The sequence below is a fragment of the Galendromus occidentalis genome, unplaced genomic scaffold (assembly GCF_000255335.2).
Source record: "Galendromus occidentalis unplaced genomic scaffold, Mocc_1.1 scf7180000077441, whole genome shotgun sequence".
In the NCBI taxonomy this organism is placed as follows: domain Eukaryota; kingdom Metazoa; phylum Arthropoda; class Arachnida; order Mesostigmata; family Phytoseiidae; genus Galendromus; species Galendromus occidentalis.
Window position 1 is genome coordinate 96,110 of NW_003805429.1, and position 18,567 is coordinate 114,676.

General features: G+C 50.5%; 5 protein-coding genes across 5 annotated transcripts; 1 reads left to right on the forward strand and 4 right to left on the reverse strand.

Moving 5' to 3' along the window:
* Positions 1-1,755: 1,755 nt before the first annotated feature.
* Positions 1,756-4,036, reverse strand: asf1 (histone chaperone asf1). Its single transcript, XM_003743219.2, has 5 exons — positions 3,870-4,036; positions 3,436-3,601; positions 3,153-3,316; positions 2,764-2,902; positions 1,756-2,480 (listed from the first exon to the last, which is right to left on the reverse strand). Exons 2-5 carry the CDS (start codon positions 3,598-3,600, stop codon positions 2,346-2,348), a joined length of 603 nt encoding a protein of 200 aa, XP_003743267.1. The 5' UTR covers position 3,601; positions 3,870-4,036; the 3' UTR covers positions 1,756-2,345.
* A 621-nt stretch (positions 4,037-4,657) lies between these two features.
* Positions 4,658-11,704, reverse strand: LOC100906742 (UV-stimulated scaffold protein A). Its single transcript, XM_029111453.1, has 12 exons — positions 11,574-11,704; positions 9,486-9,592; positions 9,062-9,215; positions 8,667-8,924; positions 8,420-8,570; positions 8,052-8,251; positions 6,497-6,722; positions 5,937-6,358; positions 5,626-5,823; positions 5,347-5,535; positions 5,155-5,231; positions 4,658-4,992 (listed from the first exon to the last, which is right to left on the reverse strand). The coding sequence occupies exons 2-12, from the start codon at positions 9,590-9,592 to the stop codon at positions 4,902-4,904; spliced, it is 2,073 nt and encodes a 690-aa protein (XP_028967286.1). The 5' UTR covers positions 11,574-11,704; the 3' UTR covers positions 4,658-4,901.
* On the forward strand, positions 7,442-7,940 carry LOC100906884 (immunoglobulin domain-containing protein oig-4). Its single transcript, XM_018639508.1, has 2 exons — positions 7,442-7,631; positions 7,704-7,940. Exons 1-2 carry the CDS (start codon positions 7,455-7,457, stop codon positions 7,860-7,862), a joined length of 336 nt encoding a protein of 111 aa, XP_018495024.1. The 5' UTR covers positions 7,442-7,454; the 3' UTR covers positions 7,863-7,940.
* LOC100907175 (protein RRNAD1-like) lies at positions 9,981-11,415 on the reverse strand. The gene has a single exon (XM_003743232.2). The coding sequence runs from the start codon at positions 11,394-11,396 to the stop codon at positions 9,981-9,983; it is 1,416 nt and encodes a 471-aa protein (XP_003743280.1). The 5' UTR covers positions 11,397-11,415.
* Positions 11,705-12,062: 358 nt separating the features above from the next.
* Positions 12,063-17,294, reverse strand: Dis3 (exosome complex exonuclease RRP44-like protein Dis3). The gene is made up of 17 exons (XM_003743220.1): positions 17,043-17,294; positions 16,591-16,748; positions 16,210-16,474; positions 15,877-16,082; positions 15,541-15,643; positions 15,341-15,451; positions 15,119-15,232; positions 14,941-15,023; positions 14,695-14,851; positions 14,300-14,518; positions 13,908-14,127; positions 13,648-13,792; positions 13,386-13,557; positions 13,062-13,267; positions 12,643-12,955; positions 12,372-12,518; positions 12,063-12,268 (listed from the first exon to the last, which is right to left on the reverse strand). Exons 1-17 carry the CDS (start codon positions 17,262-17,264, stop codon positions 12,173-12,175), a joined length of 2,937 nt encoding a protein of 978 aa, XP_003743268.1. The 5' UTR covers positions 17,265-17,294; the 3' UTR covers positions 12,063-12,172.
* Positions 17,295-18,567: the final 1,273 nt, after the last annotated feature.

Here is an 18,567-nt window from a genome sequence, read left to right on the forward strand (position 1 = left end):
AGGATTTCCACGGCATCGGGAACCATTGATTGTTCTCATTCGATTCCGTGGAACTATAGGTCGGGAACATTCTGCTATCAGATTATTCCTGAACAGCGTTAGTACGCTTGAGCTAGACGTGTCCGAGGCAGAGATTGATAAGAGGAAGCCCTAGGGTGCAATCACGACCGGACTCGGCTCTTCCTGCGCTTCCTTTCATCAACCCCCTCTATCGACTGTCGCTTTCAGATGCGTGATTCAATGAAACGCGTGCGGAGTATCTCCCTCAGGGGTGTCGGCCCTTGTGTTAAAACATTCACTTCTAAGATACGAGATCGGACGAACAGAGTCACAGCACGAGAGATTAATCCGGACTTGGAGTCGGAAATCCATCCCACGTTTTGGATTTTGATTCTCCTCGAGTCATAATGTTTCAGATGCACCGACACGATAGTTTGGTGGACAGCGTGGCCAAGCTCGATTCTTCCCGACTCGGGAGACGCGCGGGTTCGAATCCAGAGGCGTAGTCTGAGACCGAGTGGAGAAATTGGGTTTATGGTTATGGAGCTGATAAGTCTCACTTGTACGATCGGGAATGATCTCGTGATCCGTAATAATGATTTCGGGACCCTGAGACGCGCCTCCGGGGAGCAGGATCTCATGGGCATATTGACGATCCAGGAAGTTGGGCCTTCGTCGGTTCACAGGCTGCTCCAACCGCGCCAGATAAATAGTGGAATATAAATGACGAACTACCCGAATCAATGACCGTCCTGGTGCTCCTCGTCCACGTTACTCCCGTCTCAAGTCGTGTACGGCTTCCGATCTCATAGGTCTTGTGATGCTTATCTTCGACTGGGTACTTCGCCGCAGTCCGTGACTCTCGGAGACCGGGCCTGACAGTGTCGGCGGAGCTCGCTCCGCAAAACCCACGGCTGACGAAGCGACGAGCAATACCGCAATGACAGGAACGTGGTGGCAGACGCGGTCACCACAGTTCGTTCCAAGGTCTTCTCGCCTTTTTCCGACGCTCCTATCCGGTCCGGACTTCGGTCGGCGATCGCGGCACCGTTGACAGTCGGAATCTCTCCGGCTCCTACAGCAATCGTCTTTCGAAACGAAATCCCTGGCTCCGAGATCGAGCGAGTGGAACACAGCCCCCGGTGATCGGGTCTCATTCTCTTCCGCAACGACGACATCAGATGCAGCAGCCAGTGTCATTTCATTTCGTTCTCAACGTCAGAGTCGTCGAACCTAGTTTTGCCAACCCGCGTCTCTCAGGGATGTCAAGACCACAGAGGACCAAAGCAGCTCGCTAGCTCTTCCTCGATGTCTGGCGATAGAGAAAGATGGAATCCTCCCCGAGCAAATCCTCCCTCTCCGCCCCTAGAGACACGAGGTTGTGTGGGCTCGTCCTCCCGTCACTTGTGGCATGGGACCGACTTCGACCCATGGCTGGGCGAATAATCGGTAGGCGCCAAATATCGATCATTCATTTTCCATGACTTCGGAACATCAAGGACCGCTGGGATCATCGGCGAATCCCGCTGCCGAAATGGATACAGAAGTCCCGTTAGGCTTCGACACAGCAGAAATTCGCAGCCGAGGGTTTGAACACAGTTACTTGAACTTCCGAATTTAAGGTTCTCCTCTCGTGTTGGCCGAACTTCTCGAGGACACAGGGAGCTTTCAGAGTCAGAACATAGGGAATTAAAGAGGCGATTTCTTAAAACCTCGGGAGATGGCTTCGCTTCGAAGGGAAGAAGCACTTCTCTCATGACGGTGACCTGGCGCGATGAAGCGTCGCTTTTATTTTTGCTTGTTCTCATGCCTCTATCCTTGCACGGTTCTGACAAAGTTCGAATTCGAGAGATCGATTATTATTCTTAGTCGACCAAATGTCAGTAATAAATACAAAAATGACTACTTCTGTATTGGGCAGTACTGGACGTACAAAATAACTCGCCTCTCCTGACACTGCCATCGGGTTCTTCTCCGAGTGTTTGTGGGTTCAATTATCCGGAAGTGAGTTCAACGCTCACAATTATCTCTTTTCTATTATGATGAGTTTGCTCTACCGCCCTTTGTCGCTCTTTATATACAGTATATTCACAAGCTAATCAAATTCGCAGCTTTCGACACCTTTTCGTCAACATCTACATGTGACACCATCGATTCATGCGATGCACACCGACGTCCCCGGGATTCGTTCGACGAGTTTCTAGTCGTTGCGGACGATATGTAGCGAATCGTAGTACAAAAAGTGGCGAAACCCAAACTTCCGAATTCTGCATATAGTTATCCTCGCTGTGTCCTCCGAGAGTTTCGAAGTCGTCGGTAGCTCACAGGGCGCGGATTCAATTGGGCTAGATAACTTCCATTGAGCTTTCCTCGCTCTTCGAAGTCGCGACAGGATTTTTCAGGGGGCCGAAGGGGTCCTCGTGAGCGTTCAGGGAAGCTGCGCTGGTCGTGGGCGGAACATTCTCCTGATTGACGGCCTCCTAGAAAAATCAGAAATCACGCTTATCATGGATAATTGAAGGCTTCTGACAGCGGGCCCGTCGACCGAGGACACCTCATGGTGGGATGAGGTCGCAAACACGAGACTTTGCGGTCAATCATTCGCGTCGGGAAGCTCTTGATTGAACAATCGGTCACGAAGACGACCCTCCTCGAAACTGATAACCTTAATATTTGTATGACAAATGTCCGGAAAGCTCTAGACGTCGAGTCGAACGGAGGAATTCCTTTTCTCCTTTTCCTCTAAATGAAGAGAACACCTACCTGGTCGTCCCAATCGATCTTGAATCTTGTCACCCGAGGATTCGTTGCCAGAATGTTGCGAACGAGTTTCTCGTACACGGGTGTGGCCGGTGGATTTTCCTTGAGTTCAGCATCGGCGTAATCAACGTTGACATAGTACCTGAGAAATCGAGGAGCACTTGATTTCCGATCCCTAAGCACGTGCGAACACTTCCGCATCCTATTCGCCGGCATCTACAGCGTGTAAGCGGCGGAATAGAAAGGATGGCGGAGAGCGATCTTTGCTGTTCCGCTATTCTTCCATCGATCAACTCCTCGTCTTGATCGATGGAATCAAGAGAAAATATCTTCATGAGTTTTGGAGATACATTTTCCGAAGAACTGCTAATCGAATCGAGGCTAAGACTCACCCGACTCTGATGAACTCTTTTTCTTTGTACGAACATGTCAAGAGGACAACTGTGACGCCGACGAGGTCCTGCATCGGGATTCGCGACGGGTTTGGTGGATCCGCGGTGAAGACGAACATATGCCTACCCTCTGGGACCGGTCCGACCAGAATTGTGTCCAACACCTGATTTTGGAATCCGTAATTTTCATCGACGCCGTTCGGGACATAAACTCATGAGACGTTCACTCGAGGACCGACAATCAATGTGAGCCGGCTAGCGGTAATGGATTGCTTCGCCGTACCTGATCATATTGTTCACTTTCCGCACTTCCAACGTAGATAATCTTCCATTCAAGATCTTCTTTGAGGTCCTCTATGCATTCGAAGGTAATTTCGAATTGGAAGGGCTTCAGGAACGCCGAAGGGTTGTCGTATACGAGAACGTTGCAGACATGAACTTTGGCCATCCTGAAATAGACGAGCCGGTATGTGTGAATCGGAAACTCTCCGATCGCCGGTATTTACAAAATAAGATTCCGGCTGGTGGTCTAGAAACTCGGCATGAATCCCTCATCGGAAATTCGTATCTCAAGCCTTGGGGTAACGAATGGCTTTCAAGGTAAGAGGAAATTGTAAGCGGAGATGCGTATGACCGCAATAGCCCATTCAGTTCGACAGTACCCAACAGGTCGGAGCACGTCCCGGAGAAGCGAAAACCGAAAAAAACGCTTTCTACCTTCGATACTGAGGGTGGTTCTTCCTTCAGTTGAATCGGGAAATCGGTCTTTGAAAACGGAGTTTATCACTCGACCTCACGCGGTGATAGACGAGTATCAAACGAACACTGAATGCGAAGTCAATCTCCGATCGAGAATCGGCGGGAAACGATGCGGTAACAAGAGCGTGACAAACCAGCAACTGGTAGATGACAACGTTGAGGCTTCGGTCGGGCGGGAAAAATGCGCCCGAATCGGCAGACACTTCTCTATGGCGCCGGAGCAAGTCCACGAAAGAATGATCACGCTCGAGTGAGAGCTGCATGTTGAGAGAGAGCAGAACGCTGACACAAATCGAATCACATGAAGAGCTGGCAGAGAAGTATATCTCCATACTCGGACGCAGTTTCGCGTGATCCCATCACGGAATATGAGCCTGCGGTGCGGCGCCGGCGTCTCCATAAACGTGGGAGTATATTTGAGTTCGCGGCGACGAACGAGATTATTCTCTCGTGAAGATGAGGTACAGGGTTGGCGGAGTGGTTGGTCCTCCAGTGCTCAACGATGAGTTTCGCTTTGGCGATTCATGGGAGGCCGAAATCGAGTTATCAGAGATACGAGGCGCCATTCGATACGGTGGGATTCTCTCACTTAGTGATGAGAGAATCGCTTTCATGAGCAGGGTCACCAGGACCGGCAATATGGGTCGAAATTTGATAGTTTAGCTGCCCAAATGCAAGGGCCCGTCAGGACGGATAGATTCTTAGCATAGTGTCAGGCGATGACTCGGAATAAAATAGTCAAAGGGTTAAAAACTGAAGTATTCACACTTTATTCTTGAAATCACGCATCGTCCAACCGCGGTGAGCTGCTCCGGCCGGAGGAAGTCTGGAGAACCCGCCCTTTAGTACACACGTCGACGGAGGCTCATACTACGGCGCCATCTGACGTCCTCGAACGAAAGCTTCAAACGTTCGTTCCAGCTGCCGGATAGAGCGAATATTCCATAACTCAGAGATCTCGAGATCAAGGCGATTGAAAGTCGTCGATGATCAGGAATAGTTCCACTGATCCCCGAACTTATCATCGTATTTCCGACTATCCAGAGCGTCCAGCGCGGATGCGACTCTTCTGACAGAAGCTCTGAATCGAATGATTTGGTTATTGACGCGTGATATTGGCCATATAAGATTCGTGGACGGGAGGACACGACAATCACTGTCGACTTAGATGGGAGCTTGATGACGGATTTTCTTGAGACTCCGTCGGAGTAAATTGAAGCAGGTAATTCAATCAGGTACTTACTTTTCGAAAACCCTCTTCTCCAAACGTCGCCGGGTTGTATTTTCAGCTTTTTTGATATCTGATAACCCTTCCTTATCCTGAAAAATGAAATGAATGAGGCGTCGGGTTAGAAGAAGCTCTGCAGGAGGAGCACATGAAGAAATGTCGAATGCATGAATTCTCTTACGGCTGCTCCTGCGACACCAAGCTCACCTTCTTCTTCTTCCTTTGACCTTTTTTGGGCATGGTGAGATCTATGCCGATCTCGGCCTCTATATCCCGCAGCAGCCCGGGGTCCTGCCAATCCAGCTGAGAAGAGGTCGACGGCTGCAAATGTTCTTCATCGGGGTTGCTCGCTCTTCCCGACTCATCTCGAGCGATTATTTTGCCATGGAATGGACACTGAAAAAATGATCTCGGGGATCGAACGCGAAGATCTGCGGAGACATCTGAGTATGTTTGATGTAGGACTGCTTGCGCTTGGATGCGAACCTTAAACCGATCCTTTCGTGGACACAGTTTCCCTGATGGCAGAGGAGCTCTGCAGCTCCATTTAACAGCTTCGAAAGTGCCGCTAAAGTCGATTTTCCTCTCTCTGACCATCGCCTCTCCGATCCGTTTTTGGATTTCGTTCACTTGGTCATCGTCTCGTGGTTTCAGATAGCCATTCGGAGACTCGATCGGGATCACCTGGAAAACGATTTTCAAGATTTCCCGGGAGCTCAAGCTCCGCCCCGTACACTAAACGGAGTTCTTCAGATGTGTGTCATTCCTCATGTAACTCCGTGTCTCGTTTCACTTACTTGAACGGCAGTTTCTAGTTTTTCGTCCTCCCAATGATATAGATCGAGATCGAAATTCCTTTTCGGAGCTTTCTTGAGGAGCTCCTCTTTTCGGCTGGAGACGTGTGCGTCTCGATTCCCTTTCGAGGTTCCTGCGACAGGCTCGACTGGTTTCGGCTCTTTCAGAACTTTCGGCTCCGGTTTCTTGAACTCGTGCTCCTTCTTCACAATGTTCGCCTGCGGGGCTTCCGTCGGCGTCGATTCCTTTCGAATTTTCTTGAAGATCGCATTTTTGGTATCTTCTCCCTTTTTCCGCTTCGCCTGACGAGAGAATCTCTCAACGAGTCGCTTGTATTGAGCGGCTCGAGACGTTGGGTCGATTTCTTCTTCCATTACGTTCCGTTTGGGTTTCGATGAGGTCTTTTCGGGTAGCGGCTCTAGGCCTGAATGGAAGCAGAATCATAATTATTCTGCCTGATTGGTTATTCTGCCTAATTCTGCCTAATTAGTGGAGGAGCGATGTAAATCTTCGTATATTTCGAAGCGATATGCTCGGACAAACTCGCAAGGAATCAACTCACCGTATTCGGCTCTCAAAACGGGCGGTATATGGTCCTCGAGCAGTTTTTCTTCAACTTCTTCGAAGTCGCTTTCATCGTCCGAAGAGTCCCCGCCCTGACCTTCGGTTCTGATAGGAATCTCGATTTTCAAATCATCCAGCTTAGTGTCTAGTCTCTCCATACGTTCCTTGAGATCTATCAGTCGGCGAATTTGCTCGGGCGGAGCTCCGTGAAGTTTGCTCAAACTCTGCGAAAAAGCAGCATGGAAAAGATTTTATCCCAGGCATAACTAGTCCGTGAATGTTGGATAGATTGCTCGGAAGTCGCGCGCGGATGATTATTCCATCTTTCTGAAGTCGTACGTAATTTGTTCTCTCGTCCGGAATACGGACGGGAGGACTTTCCAAATGTTCAGCATTATTTTCCCCACGAAAGCCCTCGAACTGAAAACGGGTTTTCGTTGCCCGCTCGTAATCATGTTTTTTTCGGGCCAATCTAGATCGATACTCACTAATTGTTCTCGCCCACCACAGACCTCTCCGACGTCAACTCATCCGACGACTCAAGGACGCGTTTAATCGCGCTGTCAGTCTCAGATAAGTGGTCACATCGGTTCAGCGTACGTTTCGATGTCCTCTCGACGATTATGGCACCGCAAGTGAGCCTCGAACCGGCTGTCATAAGATCGAGAACTCAGGAGCTCAGAGAGATTTCGAATTTCAGTTCGAAATGAAAGGTTGCAGATGGCTAGTACTTGCAGTGATGATCGCGGGCGTTGTGCACTTCACGTATGCAGCAAAAGGACGAGGCCGTGGTCGATCCCGCAAAGGCTCAGGGAGCTCGCGCTTCATCTTTTTCCAGAACACCAAGCGCAAGGACTACTACGACAATCCAAATGTAGAACAGATTCTACGTCTGGGCTTCTAGTCCTATGTAAACTATACGACTGAGGTATCGACTCCCGTTGCCTTGCGTGAGAATGAGTCAGCTCTCGGCCTCGTTCCAGGGCGCAGTGATCGAAAAAGCTTCCCACTTCGACTATGAATTCTTCCTCGGGCATAAGATCATATTCGTTTGTGTCGCACGGGGACTACCGCGACCCAAAATCACGTGGTTCAAAGACGGCGTCGAGCTCTTGGGACATCCGTATTCGCAGGTCAGTAACAGCAGTCGATTCCCTCCGGGAGACTCCTCGGATCAGCGGAATTTGACGATCCTTGATTTTCAGATTTCCGAATGGCAACAACAAGAGAACCGCATAAAGTCGAAACTCGAGATCGATCCCGCCCGCCAAATGGACTCGGGAAATTACGAGTGTCAGGCAGACAACAAGTACGCCATTGATCAGAGATCATTCCGAGCGGACTTCTCATCTCTACCGAGTTGAAATCGCAGCGCTGACCGTGATACTCCCGTCTGGAGCATTCTTCAAGCTTCAGTACCGACTTTCAATAAAGAGTTGATTCGAACCCAGACGGTTTTTGAACATATGTATGCTACCCATGGAATGATAGTGAATATGATAGTTTCCTCGGCGACTGTCCAGATTGTTGCAGATTAGGAACCGGAGACTCACCTTCAGCCATTTCTGCACTTGTGGTAGGTGGTTGTCTTTCAAGACTTTCCGTAACTCCTTCAAATTGGAAACCAAGTCGGCATTGTCGGATGTTTCGACGATCTTTATCTCCGGTCGTATTTCCACAGTGAGTGAATAGTTCTTGACGAGCCCGTGAGCGCGGAGTCTCTCGTCCCTGTCCTGGACCCGACTGGGTCCGGCTGGGGATTCAACAAAATAATTTTGGTCAGACGTCGATTAGGCTCTCGATGCCAACGTAGATGTAGATGTTAGACGCGATGCAATCATTGATACTGTGATGCTAGCTCGATCTCCAGTGCGCTTCCACCGTCCGCTCCACTGAGGATGATTGTCATCAGAATACGTACGCTGGTCCGGGTCGGTCGAATTCAGGAAGTTCAATGGATCGGCCACCGACGATAGCAGAAGTTGGAGAGAATTCTCAAGCTCGGTCAGACTTCCCTCCATGGTGTCCCGATTTTCGTCGAATTGGTCGCAAATATTCTGCGCTCGTTCTTTCTGCGATGAAGATTTACGCTGCGTTACAGTCCTGTTCCTCGCGCTTGAGGAATGATCCTAGGTGCATTCGGGACGTTGTTTCCGGAAGAGCCTCACCTGCATTCTCTGCATGTATTCATTCGAATGTACAGCCGGTGCCGGATTCCCCACGGTCTCGTTGCTTTGATTCCAATCGAGTCTCTTCAAGTTCTTCAAATAGTTCACCGCGATAGAGAGCGACTTATAGCCTCTATGGAATTTCGCGTGCCATTCCTTGACGAAACGAAGAGTCAGGGCTTTGAGCTCTCTGGCGACCGGAACAGGTTTCGGAAGGGGATTGTCCGGATTCGTTTCCACGGTGTGCTCGAGGAAGATCTGTATCAAATGTATTGAGCGCAAATACAATAAATTGAAGCTGGCAATGATCAATCGACCGGCGCAGGATCGAGCCCGCACGCTTCAAAAAGAGGTTTTCATCGTTTCACTACGTGTCGACGTCAAAGAAAGCTGACCTGGAATTGGTCGAGGAGCAGGGTTCGGAATACGTGAGATCGATTGAAGAGCTCATTGATGATCGATACCGCACTTCTTCGTATTTCGGCGTGGTCTTTTTCCAATTGGGTCATCAGCAGGTAACACGCCTGTTGCAGGGAATCATCGGAGGATCTATTGGATCACAAATGGAAAAGGGAATGGTTTGAACCGGTGTTTGGGTCTAACATCCTCCTCTCGAAAGATCAGAACTCTCCCCTCGAGATGCGAGGGTCAAGTACTCGTGCGCTCGCATCATCATCCGACTATTCCCCAGAATGATTTTTTTTCCTTCGCCCGGTGTCCAACGCAAAAAGTCATCGACGGCATTCCGCTCCGCATTCTCGTCCACGAGCCCAAGAGCATTCCGTCTACGAGACCTCGGATGCTTAGGCGTCGACTCACTTCACAAGGGTTTTGAGCTCCTTCATTTTGTTCTTATCGAGTTCCTTCCGCCCCGTGGTCGTCAGCTCCTCGATCAGAGAGCCGAGCCCAGCTCGTTCTTCAGCCATCTGTAACCCGGAAAGAAGACACTCAGGATCTTTTGCAATATATTATGGGCGATGATTTATTGGATCGTGATTTCCCTTCGCTCTGCCATGGAACACAAGCGTACTATACAGAAAGAAGAGATCCTCATGTGAATCGACCGAGCGTCGAACAAGCTCCTTCCAATTCGTCGGACAGCCCGCACGGCCGCGATCGATGAGCTGTTCCTACATACTTATTGTACAAAGACCGAAGATAGTCTCTTCCTGAAAAATTTGTCCTCCCCGTGAGATCTGTCCGCTACGACTAGCGTATCGACAGCTCTACGAATCGAGTTGATCACATGCTCGTGAAAGCTTGTTTACATCCATCGTATGGCGTATCTTTGACAGAATGAGACTAGCCATCTGCTCAGATCTTCCTCTTGGTCGCAGCGATGACGTGACATCGAGGTGATACGGTGGGTTCGAATAGCGGAATGTAATCCACTTCATGTCCGGCTTCGAGCAAATACATAACCCGATCCATGTGCAGAATGCTCTCTATGGTTGGGGCTATGCAGAGCCGCAGAGCGAAAAACGTCGCCACTCGCATCCATTGACTGAGATAGTCCCTGATTTCCTGAGACGAAAATAATTCCACCGGGATATTGTGCTGAACTCTCTTCAAGGCTCTGGGTGCGTAGTCTTCGAAAGTCATCCCTTCGACGAACTTCACCGTCGACAATGAGGTGTGCTTCAGTTCGGGATGGTGTCTATCAATTAGAACTTCGAGTGCGGCTCTGAAGGAGTGGATCTGGCCTTTGAACAAACTCTCCTCGAGAAGTTTCGTAACGTAGATTTCAATGGAGTGACAAGCTACCTCTTTGGCCTCGTAGCTGAGTGTCTGCGAGGACAAAGCAGCGCTCAACGGATACAGATGATGCATTTTGTGATAACAGCAACCGACAGACACCAAGGCTTTGACTTGTGAGCTTTCGGCGAAGAGGCGGAACATCGTCGGACCCAGATCTCCGCAGGTGTGCAATCCTATCAAACCAAAATTGATGTCGGTGTCTTCCCAAGCGTGTTTGGTCACGTATTCGACGTCCTCGGCCGCCGTCGACACTCCGATAAGTCTTTCGAGATGCACCGGCGGTCGGAAAACGTCTTTCACAACTTTCTCGCGATACTTGAGCCTGCCGAAATCTCGAGTGACTTTGTTGTCGAACACCTGCGCCTTCTCGACCAATATCCCTTCCGCATCCAGGGTGGCCACCTGCATCCCGTAACCGAAACAGAGCAGGCGGGAGAGATGGCCCTGACCGCCGCCGACGTCGAGTACGTGCCGGACCCGGGCGTTCTCGAACAAACCGGTGGCCATTTTCGCTAGACGACCGATTTCGTGACGTTTCTTGCCCTTCATGTGACGCTTGAAGGCGCTGGTCAGGGGGTATTTCGTGTCTTCGAAGGCGTAGTTGTCCATTTCTACAGGTTCCGCAACGAATATAGACTGTCGACTGAGAGGAAGAGTTTTGCATAGCTTCAGGAAGCAGAGGAATGACAAGGGCGAGACTTTCCGGAAACGAGGTCTCCCGTTGAGGAAATCGGCGATCTGAGGGATCGAGATATGTTCGAGGACAGTCGTCCACGTTTCCGGGACCAGTTCCCAGTGATTCTTGAGGAAGAAATCCAAAACGAAGGCGTCGATGAGCCACTGGAACTCTCCGAGGAAATCACAGAGCATTTTCGAATACCGTCGGAGCATCGGCAGGTCGTCCACGGTAAAATGTAGTTTCCTGCCGACCGGCATCGGACCTCCTGGAGGTCTCTTGAAGCTGTGCGGCATTGCAGATTTTCGCAATCACGGGACCGGCACTCTCAGCGGTGTTCTTCTTCGCCTAAACCGGCTGTGGGCCTCGCACGGCCCCCATTCGGATCAGCTGTGCATTTGCCCGAACAAGTCGGGAGCATTTCATCTCTGGCGGAAGCAAGCAGCTTCCGGAGAAATTCCGCAGAAAGTTACCTTGGCTAGCTCATTCCGCTCCTAGTTTTCGAAACGAAATCTCGACCGGACGAACGCGAGGGGTCTCACATCTCACAGTGAACTCGAACGCGATAGAACTTCAGTGTTGTCATCATCATCCTCGGGTCTTCATCGGCGAGGAGGTTTGGCCAGCAAACAGCACAGGCGGTGATGATGCGAATGATCTCTGCTCCTCGGCAGAGTTGTCCGAAGTCGGGCGCACCGCAGCTTCTGCTTCCTACGACGCCAGAGAGCTCGCTGTTTGAGATATGATACATACTTCTCCTCAAAATTCGGCTCTCGGGAATGGCCAGCTCCTGAAGCAATCAATCGGACTAGCAGCTTGGCCCGCGCCACGATCATAATGAAATGATGAGTCTTTCCCGAAATCTCTCCCGTCTGGGCATGGGATCGAGCCTGGAGCGTAAAAACGCACTCGTTTCATGGGATATGTGGAAAAACTAGGGAATGCATCCTCAAATTGAGGAATTGCTGTTCTTTATCAACTCTCATCGTTCGTTGGATAAAGATGACCGGTGCGAATCTTCCGCGCATCACGGAAATCATTAACAGTCATTGAGCGAAATGAATTATTTCTTCTACACGGCTCGAGTTTTCTTCTTCTCCGGTTCTCCGTCGTTCCGCGGTTCGTCCACTTCCATCGGTTTCTCGATATCGACACTGAAGCCCGGAATCTGTGGAGGGACATCGTTCGTATTTTTTCCAGCTGGTCGTCGATTCCACATCGCCCGCGGCATACGCCCCCTCGTCAAGGAGGGTATTTGAAGCCGAACTTACGTGAGGTCTGACCAGCTCAACGACGAGCTTCTGATGTTGAATGTTCGTTCGATCCAGCGACACCCGGACTGTTATGCGTTCAAACTGCCGCAACGTTACATCCCCCGCGGTTTGCGTGCATTTCTCTGCGTCGTAAGTGAACGGCACCTGGAGGACGGAAAGCTCACCTTATCACGGCAATTTCCCAAATCTCGAGTCTTTTGGTGCGCTCATGCATCAAGCCGAGGAAATCGACGTGATGATCATCTTAATTCGCGGAAGAGCCTCTCACCTTGATCCTCTGCTGGCCCCCGGGCTTATCCTTAACGTAAAGCGTACACTCCATACCGTATTTGGGCAGCAGTACCTGCAGAGCGTTCTCACGCACAAACAAGATATAGCCGTCCTCCAAGACATTTTTGTCCCGGAAATAGATTTGCGTGTAGAGTGTGACAGATGCTCGGCCGGCATACTGAGCCATCTTGTGTCTGTAGTTCAAATTATTACAGAGATTCTGGACGCGGACTTTATCCAACAATTCAGGATACGTCGCGTCGGCCCCGATGGCGACCGCCAGCAACCGATGCACGATGAGATCCGAGTACCTGAGGACGAGCGATTTTTTGAACAGAAGATACAGAAGCTCCGAGGTATGCATCGATATCCCCCTTGGCCGGATACCACGCTTGTGCGAATGATGTCAGGCCCTACCTCCGGATGGGGGATGTGAAATGTGTGTAGAACGGCAGGGCGAGTCCATAATGCAAGAAATCTTCTTTCGCAATCGTCCCTGAGCAGAAGTAGATCGCTTGCGACATGCACCGCGTCGCCACCATCCGAAGCATTGTGTTGAAGAACGGATCTGTGTCGATCGAAGCACGATCGAGCGAGTCCGCGAGATGCTTCCCGCAGTCGACCTGGTCGAAAGATCGATTCCGTAAATACGAACATACGTAGGTAAAATAATGACGCCTTTCGCCTCGGACCCCGAGCGTTCTTTGTTGCCAATCCACCGAGCAAGGTAGAAGCTCTTACCTGGATGTCGAAACCTCGGGTCGCAGCCGCTCTCACCAGAGGGTCGAAATTACCAACGGGCGGCACGGGATGCCGACGCAGCAGTGCGCAATGCGACAACTCGTTATAAATGAATTCAGCCACCGATTTGTTCGCGAGCAACATGAACTCCTCCACCATCGAATTTACTTCTCTGCGGAAGAATTCGACTCGGTCAAGGTTGGTCAGGAAATCGCGAAGTGGAGAAGCGCTACATTACCTCTCTTATGAAAGTCTTACTCACAAGAGTTCTTTCGTCTTGACATCGATTGGGTCGTGAGTCTCCGAATCCACTTGGAAGCGGACCTCGGACGATGCAAGGTTGAGAGCTCCGTTCTCCATTCTCTTGAGTTTCATTTTCTTGGCCAATGAATTCAACACACGAAGCCCTGCGAAAATGAGACAATGCAGAATCCGCCTCCGGGCTGAGCTCCGATTTCGGGATGGGAATGACGCTTCAAGCATCACTGACTGAGATTGGAGTATGCCACGTTCCTCGCCTACCTTCTGTAACTTCGTCTTTTCTTGCCTTATCGTCGATTCGAGCCTGGGCTTCGGCGTACGTGAAAGAGTTCTTGCTGCGTATTATACTCTTACAGTATTTAGCCCCGACAACCTTGGCGTCTTCGGTCATCTCGAAGACGGCAGAGAAGGCGAATCTATCGACGTCCGAAATCAGAGAGCACAAGTTGGAGCTCAGCAGGTCGGGGATCATATCGATACGCTGAAGGATTCAAGGAGAGGAACATGGGCATGAGTTCGTTGAAGGGCGTCAGAGCTCGGGATCCATTCAATGGGATTCCAAGTTTCGCGGGGCTTCCCCGTATACATATTTAGATTCGAGATAGAAGGACTACACCGGGGAAATATCCCAGAAGGAAAAAATGATCAGAGACCTGATCGACGAGATAAACAGTTGTTCCTCGAGTTGCAGCCTCTCGATCCAGAGCGGTATGTGGTCTGATGAAATGGGAAACATCGGCGATGTGGACCCCAATCTCGAAGTTCCCGTTCGGTAACGAGCGTGCATGGAGAGCGTCATCGATATCTGTGCAGCCTGGAGGATCGACTGAGCATGTTGGAACAGATCGGAAGTCCTGACGTTTCGATTCATCCTAGAAGAGAAATATTTCTCAATATATGTAGAAGAGCACTCTAAGTTTCGAAATCGAGCCACGCACGGGAATATCGAGATAAGAGGGCCCCGAGCGTTGGATCTTATTTCGCTTCGCTAGTACCCGAGCTCATTATGAGGTCAAGATCGCCACGCTTTGAAGAGATCTCGACTTACCAGGGGAGTTATCAGCCAGGGCATCTTCGGCAGGCAGTTCAGAACTGCCTGGGAGAAGGGCTGATGAGGTATGTCGTGCTCGAGAAGTAGAACTTGATTCTCGACCTTACGATCTCCGATATCACCCAACGTACGAACATAATGTCCCAGTGGGTATCTGGAAGATGCAGCGGGAATTTGACGTCACCTTCCGCGGAGCATCAAATGTGTGCTCACAGAAGAAGAATAGGTAAAGGGAAGGCTTACCGCGAGTGTCGGGGCCAACTATCGATGGCAACCACGATCCGTTTTCCGGTGAGAGCAGCAGCTTGACGAGTCTCAATGCGGATCTGGAACAACGACTCAGATTCAGAACTCTCGAGGACAACGGTAGCTGCGTCGATGAGAAACGTGGAAGGCCACGCAATGAAATTCCGTGCTGTACCTTGGGGATTTTCCTCTCGGCTGCTACAAATAGGTGTTTGGTGGCTTCTTTGATAGCGCTCGGGGCTAGGATGCCGCAATACGGTCTCCATTTGCGTTTCAGGATCCCAACAATCTGGAGAACAATATACGAGATGAGGGTTGTCGGCCCTAATCGCGTAGAGAAGTCCATCATCCGGGTCGCCGATTTGATCTATTACGTTCAATATTTGTGTATGTTCACCTTCCCCGTCGGCATCTTCTCCACGCCCTTTTCGGTTTTGCTTTCCTTGAGCGCCTTCTCCACTTTTTTCTCCCTTTCAACTTCGTCTCCATCATCGTCCTCTTCGTCGACCTGCAATCCAGAAATCCAGTCATCCGGAGGGTCAGATTCCCTCAGGGTCGATTGATGGCCCGCATCGAAGTAGGGAGCTGACGCCTCACCTTGTCGTCCTCTTCCGGCTCGTCTTCGAGGACGACAGACGAAGGACAGACCCATTCGCTCTCTGGAAGTATCTCAACGACAACAGTGTCATCTTGTACGGCCCTGGGAGGAATATTAGTTGATTACTAACCACAACATTATGGGTTTTCGTTCTAAGAAACATTGGCCCCTGTCATGTCTTCACAATTCCATATTCTTCATCAGTCATCAGGAAAATGGTATTGTCTCATTGTCAGTCAGAGGAAAATATTTTCGAGTAGAGCTCATCGACTGCGTGTGCGAAGAGGGTGGGGTTTGATCGAGGATACCGAGACGGGTCGATAAAAAAATCTCACCTGTTGAGATTCATCAATCCCTGGATGAGAACCCTATCGGATTCGTCCTCATTGTCGCCTAAGCAAACGAAACCTTCGAGGTAGTTGTCCCTGGAGGCCATGAATTTCCCTGACCGCAACCGTCCGCTCTTGATCCCAGCTTGGAGAGCGATCGGCGTCAAGTGCTCAGGGTACATGAACTTCTTCTTGTTCGTGACGGGGTCTCCCTGTCGGTCGGAAACATTTTTTCAATCGAGCCTCCCCGGGATGAGTTCAAGGCGACCCGTCACAGACCGACGAGTCGAGTTGACGAGGCCGAGAAGATCGACGGATGAAATTATGCCGGATATTCACCTCGGATGAGCCATCAGCATCGATTGAAATTTTATCGAGCAATTCCGGTTTGCCCATCCCTCCGACGTACTCCTTCAACGAGAAGGCGGTCAAGCCTTCTTTCTTCGCTGAATTCAGACACTCTCTGTCGTTTGTCAACAGAACTACTTCAATTGATAGCCCTTGCTCAGCGAGATGTGACTGTAGATAGCCGACCACCCGACGGATCGCTCGATCATTGCGATCGTTGGCGGACTCGCCCGGAAGTCGCTCCACATATGTGTCTCTGGAGGGGGAAGTAATTGATTGGTGAAACCATGGCGATATACCCCCGATCTTCGCATGGGACAGTCCAGGTGCACCGGAGGTGCTTTATGGAGCACAAGATAGGATAGAACTTACTTGTGGTGCTCATTGACGAAGCAGTAGAAGTGTCTTTCCTCAATTGCGAGCATCTCTCGAATCGAGTTGTAGGCCGGCGCATGTCTATGCCGGAGTTCTTGGATCACTGTTTGAGGGACAATGACGTTCCGGAAAGCCTCATCCTTAAGCACGTCAATCTGTCGAAGAGGGAACACTCCACCTTAAGGCAGGTGTTCGGCAGAAAACCTTTTCGGGCACTCTGTCTGTCTACGCTCAACCGTCTAAGGCGCGATGAGGCATCTCGTTCTTTCTAACGACAGGGGACTCGATCTCACTGAATGTCATGTTTCCATCGGACTTGGATTGCTCCAAGTCAGAATTCACTCGACTTCATTCTTCGCAATCCTCTGTACGGCCGCGAAGGCAATGCAAGTAAAAGAACTTTGAGTTGAAGGCATCTCTACCGACATGAATAAAGAATCTGACGATACCTGATGCAGTACGATATTTGTGTCTGGAACAATGTAATGAGCATGCTCGACGACTTTACTCGCACTCTCGAAGTCTTTCTGAAGAGGTCTCGTGCTCTCACTGTCACAGCGACCACAAGCAACCGATCCGCAGCCGATGTCTTCGCGCAGATAGTGTTCTCGGACTATCTTGAGGATATTCCCTCGTTTCGTCTTGCGTAGAAACACTTTTTGCGTCAACATCTCGATGCGGTAATCTTACTCGTACACCGGCTACACGGAAGAAGTCTTTCAAGAATTTCTCAGAGGAATTTCTCCCCCCGAGGGTTTTTTGGGAGACCACTTATGGAGTTCCGCGTTTTCCTGCCTAGCCTTCGGTGGCCACATGTGGATCGTGTTTTGAAAGAATCGAAACCCGGGTGAGAGAGGAGAACGTCATCGCGTGCTCGCTCAACTCTCTCTCGTGGCCGTCGCTGAGAGAATCATCGTCTGCTCCGAGCGCGAACGCGCGCGAATATTCTTCGATATATAGATGTGTCTGATCCGGGGGCGGTGTATCATGAATGAAAGTGTGCCGATTCAACGGCGAATGAGTGAATTTATTCCAGAGCATGAAATTCCCAGTCTTCCGTCGGGAAATGTATATTATCTTATCCATCTGAGAGCGTCACGTATTCGTAAGTCGGCGAAGCCTGTGGTGAGGTAATCGGCGCCGCGGTAGGCGCGAAATTGGGGGCGTTGGTTGACACCGAGCTGGCCCCGGCGATAGCCTGTTGACGCTTCAAGGCCGAGAGAATCCGATCCTGGATGACTTGAGCGTCTTCGGTGACACAGAATCCTGCCCTGCATCGTCCTGTGAGAGAGGAGCCGATTGGAGGGATATTTCTCCGGAGGAATCATTGCCGACTCCCGGATCAGCACATTTGATAATTATAATGATTTGGAACCAGTACCATCCACGCTCTGCTCCGCCCCGAACACGAATACATCGCTCGATCGCTGTACGCTCAGATGACATCGGCTCCCGTCTGGTTTGTTCCTGTTCAGAACACGACTCGGAAGGTGGAAATTAACCGAACCTGTGCACGTCGAGGGGTTTATTCATCGAGAGTGGTTCGATGAGAGCCGAGCAGACATGATCGGAATCGACGTGAATCGACAAAGCGAAAAACTTCTCACCTATGGAGCCATGAACTCGGCAAGACGCTCTGCATTGATGGACATAACTCCCCGGGTGATGGCCTCCATGCATAACGGGCGTTTCGAAGCGCTCGCATCGTTCTTGGTTCCTCGATTCCGCAGGGGAAAGTTTCACCGCGAAAGGGAGCTTTTTCAAATCTTCTGAGCTCTCGACGTTGACGACGGTGCTACCGAAAGTCATGTATTCGTTGAACAAGAGATCACGACGACGGTCCCTCATCTCTTGGAAGCTCAGAGGTAAGCATTCACAGTTCTCGGAGCATTGACCATATTCGGTGGTGGCGTTCAGGCGCTCGCGGTCTTCGAATCGCACCTTGCAGAGATATCCTTGGAGGGAGACAGAGAC